The sequence below is a fragment of the Nicotiana attenuata genome, unplaced genomic scaffold (assembly GCF_001879085.1).
Source record: "Nicotiana attenuata strain UT unplaced genomic scaffold, NIATTr2, whole genome shotgun sequence".
Lineage (NCBI taxonomy): Eukaryota > Viridiplantae > Streptophyta > Magnoliopsida > Solanales > Solanaceae > Nicotiana > Nicotiana attenuata.
This window is the reverse complement of record NW_017670269.1, coordinates 1,430,177-1,451,757: the sequence shown is the minus strand read 5'-3', so window position 1 is coordinate 1,451,757 and position 21,581 is coordinate 1,430,177. Positions and strand designations below refer to the sequence as shown.

Here is a 21,581-nt window from a genome sequence, read left to right as displayed (position 1 = left end):
GTTCTCAATTAATTTTCTAGTACCACATATTAATCAACATCCATATGGTGAATATCTCTTTTAAAGAGAAAGTTATACCATTATGGCTATGGTCAAAATTATATGCAAGATCTGTTTCTTGCATTACCGTTGTCTTTTAATAATCACATCGCCAAAATATTTTGGCATACAGTAGGTATGTGACCAACGACCATTCATGCCATAATAATGATATTATTTTCTTATTTTCTCTCAAACGTGTGGTATATACCACTAGCACACTCATGTTCTTCCAAAAATGAATATGTATTCATAACCCATATGTTATCACATTCACATCATGAATGGACCATAATCATTTATATGTGCTTTACAAAATCTCCTGTCAAATCGATGACAAACATTACTTTCAAAGAGTGAAGGATTATTTTGAGAATCCATATTATTCTCATTACCACAATGATGACGATTATAATTTCGTCTATTGCCTCGTCAACATCCATTGATACATTCATGGTAATAATTTTATCTTCTTTCAGACTTATTACATATTGCTATCGCATTCTCTTAAGGGAATGAGAATGAAGCAAATTCAATGGGATGAGTTTCCACGTCTTGTGCTCATATTCATGCATGAATTTGATCATGACAAGACAGAGAAATTTTACCACTTTGGTGGTTATAATTAATTTCTTACAAACTCTATTAGAGTTATAATCAAAATTTATTGTCTTTGCTTGTATTTAAAATCAAATTATAGAATTTCAAGAATTTAAAAGAGAAAAATAAGATAAAATACTTGCCTTAAATCCAGATTTAATCATGAAGGAAGTTCATAGAACAATTGACAATCATTATGCTTAATCCCAAAGCTTCTACTCAATTGATTAGAGTCTCGTGCTGATAACGTGTTATGAAATAATAAAAGAATAAGAGTATTGCAGAGAAAAGTAGGGAGAGAGAATTCTTATTGATTTGGAGTCAATTACAATGGAATAGAACCCCTCTATTTATAGGAAAAAAGTGTCTTAGCCACCAGGTAACAAACCCTAAAATCCTTCTAAAGTATAGACATTCACCATAAATAAAATACTATTTATAAGAGGATCAAATATATTTAGTAACCACGATAATTAATATGGACCAAAGGGATTAGTAAGGTATGCTTTATGCTTCTACTCTGCCATGGCCTGCATGATAAGTAAATGTGACGCGGGAAGGTTGAGATTGGCATCCAAAAGTAATTACAGAACGTTTCTATCTGTTTTACATTCAATCTGGTCCCGGTCAGCTCTTTGCTGAAAGGTGGCACATAAAACAAGACAATTCTAACATTCAATTGTGCCGCCTTTTCTGTCAACTCTTTTACAGCCTGCATGTTTATATTCCTCCCTTCAAATCTCAATTTGCAGTACGTTAAACAACGAACTGATACTAAATTGTAACACAAGCTTTAATTAGAATCACGACTTAACCTTAATAAGCCAATTTACCTCAGTGGATAGAAATCCACATTTTATCGATATTTGTGACATGGTTGCATGCATTAACTCACTATTACTCAGTTGTTGCATGGGCCGCATTTAAGCAGTCTGATCAGTCTATGTGCCACTAATTATATATATATTCCATTTCCTGAATAAGGTCTACAAACCTGTATATATATAAACCTGTATGATATTGAGTACTTTGTACAGAGAAGAAGGACACGTATTAAACTATTCCAAGAACATAAAGAACACATCCAGATGAAAATAAACATTGTTACTCTAATTTTGTTAGCCCTGCTCTTGATCACTTCAACTCTATTAGTGGAAGCAAGAAGTAGGAATGATGAAGAGAAGAGAAGAAGCCAAAGGAGAAGTAGAACTGTAGGAAGCCGTAGAAGAAGAAGCAGTGGCGGAAGAAGATCAGGGTCTTCATCTTCACCGGGTTGCGATCCTTTATATTCATACCTCTTTGGTAATTGTGGTCAATGGCCTTTCCCTCGTAATTCTCCAAACAACCCATTTTTTCAGCAACCCACCCGGCCTTCTCCCTCACCTCGCCGCCGTACTCCGCCCCTCCGTCCTCCGCTTATACCCTCTCCTCCACCACAAGTTCTACCGCCGCCACTTATCCCGTCTCCACCTCCACTCGTCCCTTCACCTCCAATAGTAATTACACCATCACCTCCGCCTCTTGTAACACCTTCACCTCCAATAGTAACACCATCACCTCCGCCTCTTGTAGTAACACCATCACCTCCGCCTCTTGTAACACCTTCACCTCCAATAGTAACACCATCACCTCCGCCACTGGTTACACCATCGCCTCCGCCAGTTGTCTCCTCTCCTCCACCGGCGGTAACACCATCACCGCCACCAGTAGTCGCATCTCCTCCGCCATCACCACCACCAGCCTCCCCTCCAGTTTCCCCACCTCCTCCATTAGTTCCATCTCCACCACCACCTTCTTCTCCTCCGCCAATTCCACCACCACCTTTAGTTCCATCTCCACCTCCTCCGGAATCTCCTCCCTTCATAATATTTCCTCCACCACTAGTTGCTTCACCACCTCCACCGGAGGAACCTGTCTTCCCTTGGTTATCCCCTCCTAACGCAGACACACCAACTTTTCCGCTATTTTCTCCTCCACCTTTAGTACCCGATTTTCCCCTCCCATCACCTCAACAACCAGACTTTCCACCGCAAACTCCACTTGTCCCCATATTTTCTCCACCAGAACAAGACTTTCCCCCAGCTACACCACTTGTCCCAATATTTTCACCACCTCCATTCTTTACTCTTCCGCCGCCGGAACAAAACTTGCCTCCAGCTACACCACTTGTCCCCATTTTTCCACCATCAGACGAGCCGCCAGTAATTCCTGATCAACCACCAAACAGTTTTTTTCCGCCACCAGTGATACCTGATCAACCACCAGACAATTTTCTGCCTTCGCCGTTGATTCCTGATCAACCACCAAACAATTTTCTGCCATCACCAGTGATTCCTGATCAACCACCAAACAATTTTCTGCCATCACCAGTGATACCTGATCAACCACCAGACAATTTTCTGCCTTCACCGTTGATTCCTGATCAACCACCAGACAATTTTCTGACTTCACCAGTGATTCCTGATCAACCACCAAACAATTTTCTGCCATCACCAGTGATTCCTGATCAACCACCAAACAGTTTTCTTCCAACACCGGTAATACCTGATCAACCACCAGAAACTTTTCTGCCGTCACCTGTGGTTCCGGATCAACCGCCGGCTATTTTCATGGCACCACCATTAGTTCCTGACGTACCAGAAAGTTCAATGTTACCACAACCCTTCATATCAGCACCGCCAGTCCAACCGGCCGAAGCGCCGCCAGTTGCGGTTATTCCGCCATTTGAGCTTCCGCCTCAGTCGGACTCGCCACCATCCACCTGATAGTAATACTTAATGTATCTAATTACGAACTAAATTTTAAAGGTGATAAATGCTGGTCCATAGTTATATTGAAGCTGCATGGTTTATCGTTATTGTTACATTTCCTTTTGCTGTTTGTAGTTAAGTACCTGCGTACTAATCTCTTATGCTATTGTAAAAGATTGCTTTATTTTATGATTGCTCATTATTTTGATAACATGATCTTTCAAGTCATAGGCTGGACTATTATCCTAAGAATCTACATGTTCTTTTTGTTTTTCCCCGTTAAGAATCTACATGTTCTTTTTGTTTTTCCCCGTTAAGAATCTACATGTTCGTTTCACTTTACAAATGACAAATTCTGACCAATTTAGTACATTTAGTTTAAATTTCAAAAAAAATGGATTAAGTTACACTCCAAGCAGAGGCGGATCCAGGATTTGATGGTTACGGGTGCCAGTTTCTTTAATGTAAACTTACCTCTAGTCAAGGAGGTCGAATTAGGGTGTACATTTGGCTACTTCGCTCGGTTTTGAATTAACTCGGCTCGGTTCGGTTCGGTCCATTTTTCAATTAATTCGGTTCACTTCATAAGATTTTTGGTGCATAAATACACACGTGATAACAGATAAAAAAAATGAATAAAACATATTGAAATTTCAAAATTAGAGATTTAGAAAAGAAAAATAGAAATAAATATATTTTTATAATTTAAATAACTAATAAAAATGGAACTGTAAAAAGGGAGAATACAAAGATGAAAATAAGAAATTGAGAAACTAAGATAAAGAGGAGAAAAATCTGGAAAAAGAGGGAACAAGAAAAAGCAAAATAGGCTTTGTTAAAAAATGAGTGAGATTAAAAGTCGTAATGAGTAATGCTAGTAATTAGTGTATTGGTCTAAATTTGGACGGCTTGATAACCGCAGATAAATAGGGTCGAGGACGAGGCTGACTACGGCATAACAACGAGAAGTCGTCTTCAGAAGGATTATTGCTAAGGATGAGCAAATGGAGTAAAGAAGTAACGGTAGAATAGATTTAGAAATAGCTATATATTCCTTTGGATATTCCTTATGTTGTACTTTTTAGGGTTTCTTGGGGATATCCCTTATAAATAGGAAGAGATAGAGAACAAAAAGGGGACCTTCACTTCTGGATAAGAGCACTTTGTAAAGAGTTGACTTAAAAGAATATACAAATATTGTCTTGTTCACTGATACTATATCTTTACTCACGTTATGCATTCCTTGTTCAAAAGATCCTGAGATTCCTTATTCATCTACATTTACCTTAGTTCCACGTTGCTGTCAGGAAGGAGAGTCACCCAAACCGTCTAACATTTGGGTGATAAATTCCTCTTCATTACGTTTATTGCCATTGTCAATATTTATTGCATGATCTTATTACAATATTCATTGATAAACGTTGAACACGTGCCTAATCTTGTTACTCTTAAACGTGGTCTGAGTCTACGGATCTGTCCAAGTTTTTTATCTAGATCTGATTATATTTAACTAGGATTCATCCTCTATCTCATCATTAATTAGTTTAACAAAGAGTTTAACACTTTGTGATCAAACAATTAATAATGCTGAATAAGAAATAAGAATATGGCTGAATTAAATCCGTTCTTTTGTTTTGGATTTTGGAAAGATCGTTTTACTCATTTTGAGCATATTTAAAGCTAATGTAACTTTGCACTTTTGCTCAATTCAAATGTACAAGCAGATATCAATTTGCTTAAGCCCAAAAAAATAGAAATAAATATACTTTTATAATTTAAATAACTAATAAAAATGGAACAACTAAGAGAAAGAGAAGAAAAAATCTGGAAAAAGAGGGAACAAGGAAAAGCAAAATAGGCTTTTTTAAAGAATGAGTGATACAGATTCAACCTGGGGTCTCGGGCCTGGCAGGAAGCACTTGGACCGTGGCACCTACCAAAACTTTGTTACTCTAGGTGCCACACTTTTATTTTTATACATTTTGTACATGAAATATTAGTGGAATACCAATACTAATATGAAATTCTACCGGAGCGACCCGGTGAAGTACCACCCCCTTCCCTCTACATAGATCCGCCCCTAACTCCAAGTACTATAAACGATAAATGTAATTGACTTCTAATAATCTAATTTTAGCATAAAGAAAAAAGTTAAGCCCAAGAAATATACGATTAATCGCATTAATTGCCGAATTCAGAACAGAAGTAAGAAGGCCCGTAATGCGAATCTAGGCCTAGAGTAGAGAATCAAAATTATTTGTACAACAATGCTCGGGGAAGAAAAATCTGGAGAAATTCCATGAGATTGATTTTGAGACCATTATCAAAATAAGTGATATTTCTTGGATTTTGTGTTTTATTCTAATGTTTGTGTTGAAGGTGTCACGTGAGTGGAATGATAGCTGGTTCCTAGCTGGAGATAAGCTAGTTAGAGTAATTATTAATTACGTAATTAGAAAGGTATTTTAGATTGGTAATACTCTGTATAAGTATGTGTACAGTGCATTGTTCAATACAACAGTGAAAATTTATTTCCTCTCTTCTACTCTATGTTCCTCTCGGTTGTGCAGAGCTTTTCTCAGAAGCATCCATGGCAGACGCTCAACATAGTATCAGAGCTTAACACGATAGTCACTCTCGTCTGTTTTTCCTTTTGCTTTCATATGAACAAAGCTTCTCCTTCTTTGTCTCCTTCCCTTGGAAATATCGAATCAACAATGGAGACGGAGAAAATTGACCACACTCATCCTTTGATTGCGCATCCTTCTGATACTCTAAGCTCCATGTTAGTTCCAGTCCAGCTCACAGGTTCTGAGAACTACTGGATATGGCAGGGGTCGATGAAAATTGCACTTTAAGCCAAAAGGAAGCTAGGGCTCGTCACTGGCACCTGCAACAAGGATCAGTTTAGGCTAGAGTTACATGAAGATGGGGAAATATGTAATACGATTGTGCTCTCGTGGATCATGAACACAGTGTCTCCAGATTTGCTTAGTGGAGTTGTGTATGCTTCTAATGCTCACTTAGTCTGGTAAGATCTAAAAGAGAGGTTTGATAAGGTGAATAGGATGAGGATTTTTCAGTTACATCAAGAAATTGATACGATTTCTCAAGGAACATATTCAGTATCCATGTATTTTACGAAATTGAAGGAACTCTGGACTGAGTATGATGCGATGGTACCTTCAACAAATTCGAAACAGTACACAGATCATCTTCAGCGATAGAGGTTGCTACAATTTTTAAGTGGATTGAATGATTCGTATGCTCAAGCTAGAAGACAGATCCTAATGAAGTCAGTTGAGCCTACCTTGAATCAACCTTATGCCTTAATTGTTGAAGATGAAAGTCAAAGGAGTGCATCAGGAACCTCACATATTGGACTGAGCTCAATATCTGTTACAACTCATATTCGCGTACGTTAGTTCACGACGTAAGGTAGTCGACGCTTGTGAATGTAGTTTTTAGGAGCTAAAGAATCGATTGACATCCGCGCCAGTGCTCACTCTCCTAGAAGGAACAAAAGGTTATGTGGTATATTGTGATGCCTCAGGTATAGATTTGGGGTGCGTATTGATGCAACGTGGGAAGGTTATTGCTTATGCATCGAGACAATTGAAAAAACATGAAAAGAATTACCCGACTCATGATTTATAATTGGATGCAGTAATATATGCTTTGAAGATATGGAGGCACTACTTATATGGCGTCCATGTTGACATCTATACAGATCACAAGAGTTTACAATACACCTTCAAGCAGAAGGATTTGAATTTGAGGCAGCGTAAGTGCCTTGAATTATTGAAAGACTATGATGTCGAGATATTGTACCATCCCGGTATAGCCAACATTGTGGCAGACGCTCTCAGCCGTAAGTCAATGGGAAGCTTAGTACTCATTGAGGCAGGTAGATAAAGGTTGACTAAAGAGCTTCATCAGCTGGCCAATATAAGAATCATATTATTAGACTCTGATGACGGAGGTGTTACTGTACAGAATACATCAGAATCATCTTTGGTAGCCGAGGTAAAACCACGACAATATAAAGATCCTACCGTAGTACGATTAAGAGAGGGCATTCAGTATCGTAAGATTATGGCTTTCGAGATCGGAGGAGATGGGTCACTGAGATACGAGGGCCGATTATGCGCGCCTAATGTGGAAGGGTTCAGTCCCGATATTCCATCCATACCGGCTCGATAAATATGTATCATGACATTAAGGAGCAGTATTGGTGGGATAAAATGAAGAAGTCTATTGTAAAATTTGTAGCCTAGTGTCCTAATTGTCGAGAAGTAAAGATCGAGCATCAGAAACCCGGTAGATTAACTCAGAATATAAAGATTCCGACCTAGAAATGGGAGGTGATCAATATGGACTTCATTATTGGATTACCTCGCTCTTATCATAAGTTTGACTCCATCTGGTTGATAGTTGATCGACTTACAAAATCTGCCCATTTTCTGCCAGTTAAGACAACTTACATGGCTGAAGGTTATGCGAAGTTGTATATCAAGGAGATTGTTAGGCTTCATGGTGTGCCGGTATCTATTATATCAGACTGAGTAGCTCAATTTACAGCTAACTTTTGGAGGTCTTTTCAGAAAGGTTTAGGCACACAAGTGAATCTCAGCACTGCCTTCCATCTGCAGACTGGCGGACAGGCTGAACGTACCATTTAGACACTTGAAGATATGCTACGAGCATGTGCTCTAGATTTCAAGGGGAATTGGGGTGACCATCTGCCACTGATAGAATTTGCCAACAATAAGAGCTACCATTCCAGTATTAAAATGGCCTCATACGAGGCACTGTACGGGAGGAGATGTAGATCACCGGTTGGATGGTTCGAAGTCGATGAAACAGAATTATATGGGCCAAATTTGATTAACTAAGCCATTGAGAAGGTGAAAGTGATACAAAATAGACTGAGAACAGCGCAAAGCAGGCAAAAGTCTTTCTCTGATGTCCGACGTCGTGATCTGGAGTTTGAGGTTTGTGATTGGGTTTTCCTAAGGATCTCACTGATGAAGGGTGTTATGCGTTCTGGGAAGAAGGGTAAGCTGAGTCCGCGGTATATCGTGCAGTACAAGATTCTTCGACAAATTGGACAGGTTGCCTATGAGTTAGAATTGACATCCGAATTGGAATTTGTCCACCCGGTATTCAATGTATCTATGTTGAAAAAATGTATTGGAGACTCCTCTCGGGTCGTCCCCATCAAAGATGTCAAGTTACAAAGGATCTATTATATGAACATGTGCCAGGGTCTATATTAGATCAACAAGTCCGCAAGTTGAGAATAAAAGATGTAGCTTCTGTCAAAGTATTGTGGGGGAACAAGAATATGGAAGAAATGACACGGGAAGCAGAAGAGGAGATGAAGTCTAAATACCTTTACCTATTCCAGATTGAAGATAATGAGGATGCCAGGGGAATGCAGGGCACAGTGGAAGCTGAAACGGCTCTGTGAAGTAAGTAATAGCTTAAGAATACTCTTCCTTAATACAAAATGGTGATATGAAGATAATGTACATATCCATAATGCTATGTATAGCCTTGTGAGGCCATAGGTTGGGTTTAACTGCTTGCAAGTTTGGCTAGTGTCCATTTTATAGGGGAAACTCGGCCAAAAATTTCCGTCAAAATCCACGATGAGTTAAACTCACCCTAAACCCTTACATTCGAGGATGAATGTTCCTAGGGGGGGGGGCGGGATTTACAACCCTTATTCGCGTACGTTAGTTGACGTTGTAAGTTAGTCGACCTAAATTCTAGAAGATATTATCTTTGAGATGATAAGAAGTTAACCCTATTGGTCTTAAATGAAACAAGGGTGTATAAGAGTGGTTAACAAGTATTAGAAGTTAAACGAATGAAGGATGTTGTAACCTGTATTTTCGGGTAAAACTAGAGGTGCTTAATATGATAAGGAGGTCTTTTTTTAAGGAATTTGAATCATATAATATCCGTATCATAAGTGTTAAAGTCAAACGAGTTATGAAACAAAAGTCGACAAAATTTGTCGCAACTTACGTTCATAATTTTACTTAAACTTTATGTCAAATTTTACTAAGCTTTTCTCCCAATTTACTTAGAATTACGGGGTGATCTACCCACCAAATTGAAGATCTATGTGTCTAGTTTCCAAATCATTAAACTGTTCATCAATACAACATCGGAGTAGAGATATATTTACATTTTTGCGAGACTGCGCCAAGCAGCTCTCTATGGGACCCATATAGGCGGTTGAGATATATTAACATATATGAGACGACCTAAGCCCATTTTAACTCATTTGTTTCAGTATCTTCATACCCTAGACACCTAAAACACTCTCTCAAGGTTCTCTCATGATCCAAGGCCCAAACAAAGGGCAAATAATACAAATCAAGTGTCGGAAATCCCGTGGCTCTAGTAAGTTTCTTGTTCTTCTTGTTGTTGCTGATTTTTCGTGTGGTTCCAGCTCGTGTGGGAGGTTGTTTTAAGTGGTTTAATTTCTGTCAAACACTCTCTCAAGTTTTTAATATAAACCCTGGGTGATTTCAAGTCTTTCAAAGTGATTCTAGTGCCGAAAAACCCGAATTGATTGCTAATTTCGCTTTCTTATTCTTGTGGCAGCATTGGAAGGATATTTCATGGTGAATTACGGTCAAATTGGAGTTTTTCTATCTGTTTAAAGGTAAGAAACCTCTTACTCTACATGCATTTAAGATTATCCAAGTTGCGGCTAAGTCGTTGAAGCTAGAACTTGTGAGTTATCTATCGAAAGGCTTGTTAGTAATGTTGTTGGTTGGTGGACTATATTGGGAGGCTTAATATGATTATAATTGATGTTGTTTGGGCTGTTTGCTGACTGTTTTAACTTGTGGGAAGTCATATAAATAGGGTAGGTGCTGTGCTTTTTATCGTAAAATAGGTTGTGGTTGATATATAATAGTTACGATGCTTAAATGATAACGATATTGTCATTTCTCTTATTGTAGACTAAGGAGTCATGACATCTGCATAGCTTGAGGTTGGTCAGTATATACAAGGTATGTGAGGCTACCCCTTTCCTTCTCTTGCACGACTCCAATTGTACATAATATAATGAACGAGCTTCCAAAGATACTCCACTCTTAAAAGCTAGCAGTAGTTACATTGTTTCCCTTCTTATGGAACGATGGATGTTGATGTTGCTTCTCTTATTCTTATGCTATCAATGTTGTTGGTATTTCCTGATTCTTATAAGATTCATGATGAAGAGTTAGTCCTAATAACGTGTACGGAGGATACCGACCTTACGCCACTCCGAAAGGTTCCAAATGTGATTCCAATGAATCCAGCATGCATCATATATATGTATCTATTTTACTCTACCAAGTCGCGCTATAGTCGACTGGGTACGGCACCTATTGTGCAACCACTAATCAATTGGGTTTTACGGATCTCCACATGGACGGGTACGATTCTACCGAGTCTTGTAATGGGCGGGTACGTTTTTACCGAGCCTATTACGGTTGGGTACGATATGATGATGATGATGCCCACAGAGACGTATGTTTTTAAAAGTGTATATATATCATGCATTTCATGTTAGCCGCCCTCAGAGGCACTCGGATGTTAGAGGTTGTATATTCTCTATCCCTGCTTACATTACTATTCTTATTTATGCCTTCATGCCTTACATACTCGGTACTTTATTCTTACCGATGTCCCTTTTATTTGTGGATGGTGCATGTCATGATGCAGGTCCTGATAGACAGGTAGACGTAGCTCCCCTACCACAGTAGGCTACCCAGTCAGCAGTTATTTGCGAGATCCTTTCTCTAGACTTGCCGTGGTCTTGGTATGCATTTTGTTATAGATATTATAGGTATGTCGGGGCCCTGTTCCGGCAATGTTGCTGCACTTATATTCCTATAGAGGCTCATGGACATGTGTCGACTCATGTATAGCTTAGATTGCCTTGTCGGCTAATTTTTGTTGTATAGTCTCTCATGGCAGCTTGTCAGCTCGTACCTTACATATAGCTTCGTGACAGCCTTGTCGGCCCATGTTATGTATGTTCATGCCATTATCTGTCATTGTTGGTTGTTCATGATTCATGTCTATCATTTATGTTGGTCTCGTCGGCCCTTATAGATAATGAGAAAGGTTAGATAAAATGTATGTTGGTTAAAATGTACGATGGTGCTTGGCAGGTATGGTCTGGGTGCCAGTCAAGGCCCTCCAGTTTGGGTCGTGACAATAGCAGAATGATGGGCTGTTCAAAACCAAACTGAAACCGCTAACCGAACCGAACCGATGGCTTATTGGCTTATTGGTATCGGATTATCGGGGTAATGGATGGTGAGCGGATTGAGATTTTATAGTTAATGGCTTAACGGTTTGGGGGCGGATTATCAATTTTCTTATCGGTAAACCGTTAACCCATTAAATTTTTTTATATTTATACTTTTATCCCTATGTATATAAAGTACTATTGAAAGTAATTTGTTAAATTGTCCGTTGGTTTTATCCGTAATTGCCGGATTGTCTGGTTTTATGTCCTTTTTTGCCATGCATGTAATAAATTAAAGTCTGATTTTTTGGATTTTTGGTTTTACCATCTGGATTTCTTGTGAAGAACGAATGTTACTGAAAGATTGATTGATTCATATTAAAAATTTGGTATTGGTTTGAAACTGTTTGGTATTTGGTTTAGGTGATAAACCGCCAGATAAATGCCCAATTATCGTTAATCTGATACCAATCTGCCCGTTGTCTTATTGGATGGATAGCGAATTACTATATTTATAATCCGATAACCGATAAGCTGAACTGTTTAGCGTATTATCCTCCCGATTCACCCGATAGGCACCCCTAGAAGAAGGGAATGACATCACAGCATTGTGTAGTTCAGATGCTAAAGGAGGTTCAGTGCATAAGAACAAAAGGAATTTCAACATGTATTGTGAATTTTGCAAGATGAAAGGACATAGCAAAGAAAATTGTTATCAACTCATTGGTTACCCAGCTGACTTCAATGGTAGAAGAAAACAAGTACAAGGAGCTCTTATTGGCCATCAACACCAAAGAGCAAATGCTGCACAACATGGAGGCTTCACATCCCCATATCAAGCTAGAGGAAATTATAATACCGAACAAACAGGTATGATTGGAGTTGTTTTTGGAAACTCTCTTGCAGGGACAACAAGTGAGAGCAATAATCATATGCAAATGCAAGAGGCACAATCTCAAGGATCCACAAGAGGTGTTACTATCACTTTTAGCCCTAAGCAATACAACCAAATACTACATATACCCAACAAGGAAAATATAACAGAAACATCAGCTAACATGGCAGGTACCATTTGTTCATTCCTGGCAAGTAAAACTCGCCACAGTTGGATAGTGGACACTGGAGCAACATACCATATGGTATCAACTCATGAAATGTTATTTGATCTGTATGACTACCCTAAGCCCTAGATCACTAGTACATTTGCCAGATGGAAAACAGTTGACAATTAGTCATATTTGTAAATGTAGATTAACACAAGGGGATATTAGTGATGTGTTGTGTGTGCCTAAGTTTAAATTTAACTTGTTGTCAGTGGCTAAACTAACTAGGGAGTTACAATGCTTCATGTCCCTCTATCCTGATTTTTTTCTGATGCAGGACCTTCACACTGGGAAGGTGAAAGGGACTGATAAAATGCATAATGAACTTGTACTACGGGAGAAACAACATACAAAATAAGGTACCACACTCATTGGCTTCCAGGTTGACACCATCTACAGGACTGTGGCATAGGAGACTAGGGCATGTTCCTCACAAAATACTACAACAAATGGATATTTGTAAAACTGTCAATACAACTGCTGATAGAACCTGTTCAATATGTCCATTAGCAAACTAGGTTGCCCTTTCCTCAAAGTACTAGTAGAGCTGGTAAAGTGTTTGAACTAGTTCATGGAGATGTTTGGGGCCCTTACAGGGTATTTACTTATGATGGTCATAGATTCTTTCTTACACTGGTAGATGATTGTAGTAGAATGGTTTGGATTTTCTTGTTAAGATTGAAAAGTGATGTCTCAGTTGTAATGAAGGACTTTATGATACTATAAAGACATAGTTTAGTGGTTCAATCAAGGTCTTCAGAAGTGATAATGGTACATAATTTTTTAATTCACATTGCAAAGATCTGTTTAGTAGTGCAGGCATTGTACACCAAAGCTCTTGTGTTCATACTCCACAGCAGAAAGGAGTTGTTGAAAGAAAGCACAACCAGCTTCTTGAAGTAGCAAGGGCTCTCAGATTTCAGGCTTCTATACCTCTAATCTTCTAGGGAATGTGTTTTCAGAATGCAGCATATCTGATTAAAAGGATTCCATCTATAACTTTAGCAGGCAAATTTCCTTTTGAGACATTCTATGGAAGGTGTCCCAACTTGCAACACCTAAGGGTGTTGGGTTGTTTATGCTATGCCACAAATGTAGCTGCCAAAAGTGACAAATTTGCTAGTAGAGCAATCCCTGCAGTACATATGGGATATTCTACTACTCAGAAAGGTTACAAGTTTGTATAATCTGGCTACAAAGATGTTCTTTTTAAGCAGAGATGTCTCTTTTAGGGAGGATGTATTTTCCTTCAAGTCTTCCCATTATCAATAAAGGCCTCATGTTGCTGTTGACTGCTGGGATGATTCCCATGATCCTCTTGATCTTGGAGCAAAAACTGTCACAGTTCCATTGGAGCTACCATCTACTCCTAACACTGTTCATAGTCCTTCTACTTCTCCTGTTCCTTTGTCTTTGGAAGATTCAATAACTGGCAACACTGATAATACTACCAGACACACATTACCTATTCCCCTGACTGATGAAATAATGGTGTCTGCTACTAGAACTGGTTCTCTTATGCTTGATGATACAACTCATAGTGCTGCTTCGGACCTTGTTGGTCCTAGTATGTCCATAGGACCAAGAAAATCCTGCAGAACTTCTAGGCCTCCTGGTTGGCTTAATGATTACATATATAAAGTGTCCAAGCCTACATTTCATGCAGCAGCAGGGTCTACCTACCCCTTGTCAACATATATGTTTTATGCTTCACTCTCAAACTCCTACTACAAATTCTTATGCAACATGTCCACTATTAGAGAACTCGATACTTATGAAAAAGCTTTACTTAATCCACACTGGGTGAAAGACATGAAATAAGAGCTGCAGGCCCTACAAGACAACCATACTTGGTTGCTAGTTGATCTTCCTGCTGATAAGAAGCCCATTGGGTGTAAGTGGGTGTTCAAAGTCAAGTATAATGCCAAAGGAGAGGTAGACAGATACAAGGCTCGCCTAGTGGCCAAGGGCTATACCCAGCAGGATGGGTTAGATTACTAGGACACTTTTTCTCCAGTGGTGAAGATGGTCACTATGAGAACTGTCTTGTCACTAGCTGCTATGTTTGGTTGGAGATTGCACCAAATGGATGTATTCAATGCATTCCTTCAGGGGGATCTTGTAGAAGATGTTTATATGGTTCCACCACCTGGTCTTTTAGGATAGGGGGAGTGTGGAAAAGTTTGCAAACTCCAGAAGTCTCTATATGGATTAAAACAGGCCTCTCGACAGTGGAATCTCAAGCTTTGTGAAGCTCTTCTCTCTTCAGGGTTTATTCAGAGCCATCATGATTATTCTCTTTTCACCAAAAGATCGGGTGCTGATCTGGTTATTATCCTAGCCTATGTGGATGACCTTCTTATCACAGGTTCATCTGCCTCTATGATTCAAGAGGCCAAACTCATGCTTCATCATCATTTCAAGATCAAGGATCTGGGGGAGATGAGATACTTCCTTGGTCTTGAAATTGCTAGGAGTAAAGAAGGGATTTTAGTATGTCAAAGGAAGTTTGCACTAGACCTTATTGTAGATCTTGGACTGGTTGGTTCCAAGCCTGTTGCCACACCCATGGAGCTCAATCAGAGACCTACCAGAAAAGAATTTGATCAAGGTTGTGAGACTGGATGCACTACTAATGAAGTGTTGCATGCTCGTGCTAGATATCAAAAACTAGTAGCAAAGCTGCTTTATCTAACTATGACTCGACCAGATATAAGATACAATGTACAGTACCTAAGTCAATTCATACATAGGCCAAAGAAGTCACACATGGAAAGGGCTCTAAGGGTGGTGAGATATCTGAAGAATGCACCAGGATTGCGAATACTATTGTCATCCAAATCATCATCAGAGCTTACAGTTTATTGTGATGCAGACTAAGCAACTTGCCCTATGACAAGAAGGTTAGTAAGTGGTTTTATAGTCAAGACGGGAGACTTTGATTTCCTGGAAATCAAGGAAACAAAACACAATGTCAAGGAGTTCACCAGAGACAGAATATAAGAGCATGGCAAATGCAATTGCAGAAGTAGTATGGCTTACTAGATTATATGAAGAACTGGGAATGCAACTAAAACTGCTGGTAAAACTGTTTTGTGATAGCAAGGCAGCACTTCAAATTGCTGCTAACCCTATATATCATGAACGAACGAAACGCAAAAAGATTGATTGTCATTTTATTAGGGAGAAGATTCAAGAAGGCCTCATATGCACAGGACATGTGCCCACAAAATTCCAGGTGGCTGATATCTTAACTAAAGGACTAGGGAAGGCACAACATGAAGTCTTATTATCCAAGCTGGGAATGTTCAATTTGTTTACATTACACAGCTTGAGGGGGAGTGTTAAAGGTGTTACGTGAGTGGAATGATAGATGGTTCCTAGCTGGAGATGAGTTAGTTAGAGTAGTTATTAATTAAGTAATTAGAAAGGTAGTTTAGGTCGATTATACTCTGTATAAGTATGTGTACAGTGCATTGTTCAATACAATAGTGGAAATTCATTTCCTTTCTTCTACTCTCTGTTCCTCTCAGTTGTGCAGAGCTTTTTGGACCATATAAAGATTAAGAATAATGGATTTCAAAAAAAAAAGGTATATATTTGTATCTGTTGATGAAGAACAAAATGAACTGCAGAAAAAGTTTTACTACTTCCTCCGATCACATTTAGTTATCCACTTTTGACTTTGCACTCCTTATAAGAGAAAATAAATGAAGTAGGTATTTCAAATATTTACCCATAATAATGATAGCATTTCAAAAACTCTAGGGAGATAATTTAGGGAATTAGTAGTTAATGATAAGGGTAAAACATGAAAAACAGATTGCCTTTCTCTTGATTTAGTAAAATGAAAATGTTATAAATAGTAGTTTATTTTATGGTGAATGTCTATATTTTAGAGAGATCTCAGGGTTTGTTACTTGGTGGCTAAGTCACTTTTCCCCTATAAATAGAGAGGTTTTATTTCACTATAATTGATCCCAAATCAATAAGAATTCTCTCTCTATCTCTCTACTTTTCTCTGTAATACTCTTCTTCTTTTTTATTATTTTATAACACGTTATCAGCACGAGGCTCTAACCAATTGAGTAGATGTTTTGGGATTGAGCATAATGGTTGTCAATTATTCCATGAACTTCCTTCATGATTAAAATCTGCATTTAAGGTAAGTATTTTACTTTATTTTCACTTTTAAATTCTTGACATTTTATAATTTGATTATAAATACAAGCAAAGACGATAAATTTTGATTGTAACTCTAATAGAGTTTGAAAGAAATTATAACTACCCAAAGTGGTAAAATTTTTATGCCTTGCCATGATCAAATTCATGTATGATTGTGGGCAAAGAAATGAAAGCCCGTCCCACTGAATTTGCTCAATTCTCATTTCCTTAAGAGAACGTGATAACAGTATGTGATAAGTCTGAGAGAAGACAAAATTATTACTATGAATGTATCAATGTATGTGGACGTGGCAATAGACGAAATTATAATCGTCATCATTGTGGTAATAAGAACAATAAGGATTCTCAAAATAGTCCTTCATTTTGTGAAAGTAATATTTTTCACCGATTTGACATGATATTTTGTAAAGCACATATAGATGATTATGGTCCATTCATGATGTGAATGTGACAACATCTGATTTATGAATACATATTCATTTTTGGAAGAATATGAGCGTGCTAGTGGTATATACCAAATTCACCTCCAGAAGGAGGTTTGAGAGGAAATAAGAAAATAATGTCATTATTATGGCATAAATGGTCATTGATCACGTACTTATTGTACGCTAAAATATTTTGGCAATGTGATTATTAAAAGACAACGGTAATGCAAGAAACAGATCTTACATATAATTTTGACCATAACGATAAAGGTATAACTTTCTCTTTAAAAGAAATATTCACCATATGGATGTTGATGAATATGTGGTAGTACAAAAGCTCTGGTAGAGCAATTATTATTATTTTGGAGAAATAAAATTAATTATCAATAAGTTATTGTGTTGTAGTAAGTCTCAAAGAAACTTATTCAGTTTCTAAAGTATTCGCGAAAGCGGTTGGTTATATTGAGACTATAAAGAAAGGAAAGATTTAATATCGTCTATTACTACAACTTGTAGCGAGGTAATGTGTATGTGAAAAGTTACCCGCTTTATTCTCCAATTTGTACTATACAAACAAAAGAATGTCACAATAAATTGGATGTTTATTGATATAAAAACTCATATCATTAAAAACTTGGAGTTTATTCATAATTGCACCCATCATGGTGTAAACCTGAAGTTTATCAATATTGATAATTTATCCAGTTGGCATAATTGATTTAGCCATATTAATTTAAGTATGATTTGCAAAAAATAAAAGAGAATTGACATGGGTAAATATTAAAGAACTAGAAAGTTCTTTACGAATTCTCTTATGTTGCTTGTTCTTATTAATTAATAGACCAACTAAAATTGGGATTGAATCCCATGAATATTGGAAATTTCAAAGGTGAATATGGGCTCATTCACCTGCCATATATACCACATAAGATGCATCTATGAGATGGTTACATGTGAGATTATTATTAACCTGCAACCTGATATTTGCGTGATAGCTTGCTCAATAATTTTATTTAGAGCATAATTTCCAGATCTTCTATTCAAGACAGTTCATCTTGATAATGTCACGACCCCAGTTCGCCCTCCGTGAACTATCGTGATGGCACCTAGTCTCTATGACTAGGTAAGACTAACAACTTGTGAAAAAAGAAACAACAGAATAAAACTAGCCAAAAACTGCGGAATAACATAATAAAACATTTAAGATGCCGCCCGGCATATACAATACAAACTTCTCAAACTGAAACTACATTTCCCAAAACCCGGAATCTCATGAAATCACAAGCTGTGGAATAACTACAGTGTTCTAACTCCAGAGTGTCTAAGCAAAAGTAAATACAGAAGGGCTAATACTATGAGAGAGAATGGAAAGGGACTCCTCGGTCTGAGGGCGCGGCAGACATACCTCAAAGTCTCTGATAGATCACCCCGCCTCAAGGGTAGTAGGGCTGAGTCGAAGTATCTGGATCTGCACATGAAAAACATGCGCAGAAAGGGCATGAGTACACCACAGCGGTACTCAGTAAGTGCCAAGCCTAACCTCGATCGAGTAGTGACGAGGAAGGTCAGGGCCCTACTGATTATAGGTGAAAAATGAGATAAAACGGTATAGCATAGGACAATATAACTAAATGCTAATAGTATGAACTAACACAGGATAATAAGAATAACAACAACTATTATAGAGACAGAAGTAATCACGGAAAGAACACAATCCAGCATAGAGATAACAATCGGGGATCTCCCAGGATACCGTCCTGTAGTCCCAAATATAAATATACAGTGGATATCCCGGGATACCGTCCCGTAGTCCCAAAGTATATACACAGCAACAACACGAAGGATACTTAATTCAATTCAAATTTCATACCAAGGTAAAACAGGTATTTCTAACGTAGCATGCTGCACATAATCCAAATAAGGCAGTTGAGCAAATAAGCCATTAAGTCAATTAGACATGCTTTCCTAAGCTAACATCAGGCTTAAATTGCAAGTAGTATAAACAGGAAAGGAAACACAATTTTAGTTACTTAATGAAAATCGGATTTTCAACAATTAGCACAAGTACGCACTCGTCACCTCACGTACAAAGCATTTCAAATATCAACAATACCAAATCCTAATAGGAGTTCCCCCACACAAGGTTAGGTAAGCCACTTACCTCGAACCGTCGCAAAATCAACCCGAAACCACGCTCTTGCCACGAGTACTCGACTCCAAATGGCCCAAATCTATTCAATTCAATTGCATGATGTAAATATAACTTCAAGTAACTGATTCCACTAATTAAATTCTAAACTAATACGCAAAATTAGAAAAAATTACCAGAACACCCCCCGAGGCCACGTCTCGGGGATCAGGTAAAATTTACAAATTCGGAATCCTCACACTCTCACAAGTTTATATATATATATATAGAAATCACTCCAATCAGACATCAAAATCTTGATCCAAACTCAAAAATTAGGTCTAAGAACTTTTCCAACTTTTCTCCAATATTTCCACCCCAAATTCGAATTTAAAGGATGAATTTAAGCATAGATTCGTGGAAATTAGTCAAAATCGAGTAAGAATTACTTACCCAAAACACCCAGGTGAAAATCTCTCTCAAATCAATTTCTATGGTTTTAAAACCAAACCCTCGATTCTGCCCCTTTTCTGACCAGTGAAACCGCATCTGCGGCTATGGGACCACACCTGCGGTCCCCCTTCTGAGAAGACCAAGTCGCACCTGCGACTTTACATTAAACGGGGACTTTCCGCTTCTGCGACTGCCTCTCCGCACTTACGGTCTCGCAGGTGTGGCAAAACTCCCGCATCTGCGGTTCCAGCCCTTCTTCCTCTTGGCCGCATCTGCGGCTTCTCTTTCGCTTCTGCGCGATCGCACCTGCGGTCCTCAAGCCGCAGGTGCGGTTATGACAGCAGACTCAGCAGCTTCAGCTGCAAATTCCCAACTCCAAACTTCCCGTTAATCATCCGAAACCATCCCGAGGCCCCCGGGACCTCAACCAAAAGCACGAACAAGTCATATACCACTATCCAAACTTATACAAATCTTCAAAACACCTCAAACAACATCGAATCAACCAATTAGCATCGGTTTCAAGCCTAAGAACTTCAAAAACTCACAAATTATGCTTTTGATCAAAAAGTCTATCAAACCTCGTCTGAATGACCTGAAATTTTGCACACACGTCACGTTCAACACTACGGAACTACTCCAACTTCCGCAATTCCATTCCGTTCCTTAGATCAAAATCTCACTATCGAACCGGAAACTTCAAAAATTCAACTTTTGGCATTTCAAGCCTAAATAAGCTACGGACCTCCAAAACACAATCCGAACACGCTCCTACACCCGAAATCACCCAACGGAGCTAACGGAACCAACGAAATTCCATTTCGAGGCTGTCTTCACACTGTTCCGACTACGGTCCAAATTCTAAAACTTTAGACTCTCATTTAGGGACTAAGTGTCCCAAAACTCTCCGAAACTCCAAATAAATCCTCCCGGCAACTCACAATAGTAGAAACAAACACGGGGAATGCAGTTAATAGGGGATCGAGGCGTTAATTCTTAAAATGACCGGCCGGGTCGTTACTTTCTCCCACACTTAAACATTCGTTCGTCCTCGAACGAGGATAGAGACATACGTGAAGTAGTAAAAAGATGAGGGTAGCGGCTGCGCATATCCTGCTCGGTCTCCCAAGTCGCTACCTCGACCGGCTGACCCCGCCATTGAACCTTCACTGATGCAATGTTCTTTGACCTCAGCTTTCGAATCTACCTGTGCAATATCGCCACTGGCTCCTCAACATAAGATAGACCCTTGCCCAACTGGACTGAACTGATATCCAACACGTGCGACGGATCACCGTGATACCTCCAGAGCATTGAAACGTGAAATACCGGATGAACTCCTACCAAGCTGGGAGGTAAGGCAAGCTCATAAGCAACCTCCCCAACATGCCTCAATACCTCAAAAGGGCCAATAAACCTCGGACTCAACTTCCCTTTCTTCCCAAATCTCATAACGCCCTTCATAGGCGAAACCCGAAGCAGAACCCGCTCTCCAACCATGTAGGTAACATCACGAACCTTCCGGTCCGCGTAACTCTTCTGTCTGGACTGGGCTGTGCGAAGTCTATCCTGAATCACCTTAACCTTCTCCAAAGCATCCTGTACCAAGTCTGTGCTCAATAATCTAGCCTC

The 21,581-nt window shown here is 38.8% G+C and overlaps 1 protein-coding gene across 1 annotated transcript; it reads left to right on the top strand.

Annotated features, from left to right (window-relative positions):
• The first annotated feature begins 1,668 nt into the window (after nt 1–1,668).
• On the top strand, nt 1,669–3,529 carry LOC109237014 (leucine-rich repeat extensin-like protein 5). Its single transcript, XM_019403255.1, has one exon. It carries the CDS (start codon nt 1,728–1,730, stop codon nt 3,402–3,404), a length of 1,677 nt encoding a protein of 558 aa, XP_019258800.1. The 5' UTR covers nt 1,669–1,727; the 3' UTR covers nt 3,405–3,529.
• Nucleotides 3,530–21,581: the final 18,052 nt, after the last annotated feature.

Excerpts from the sequence above, each read along its gene's own strand:
- LOC109237014 (XM_019403255.1), top strand. The coding sequence starts at position 1,728 with ATGAAAATAAACATTGTTACTCTAATTTTGTTAGCCCTGCTCTTGATC.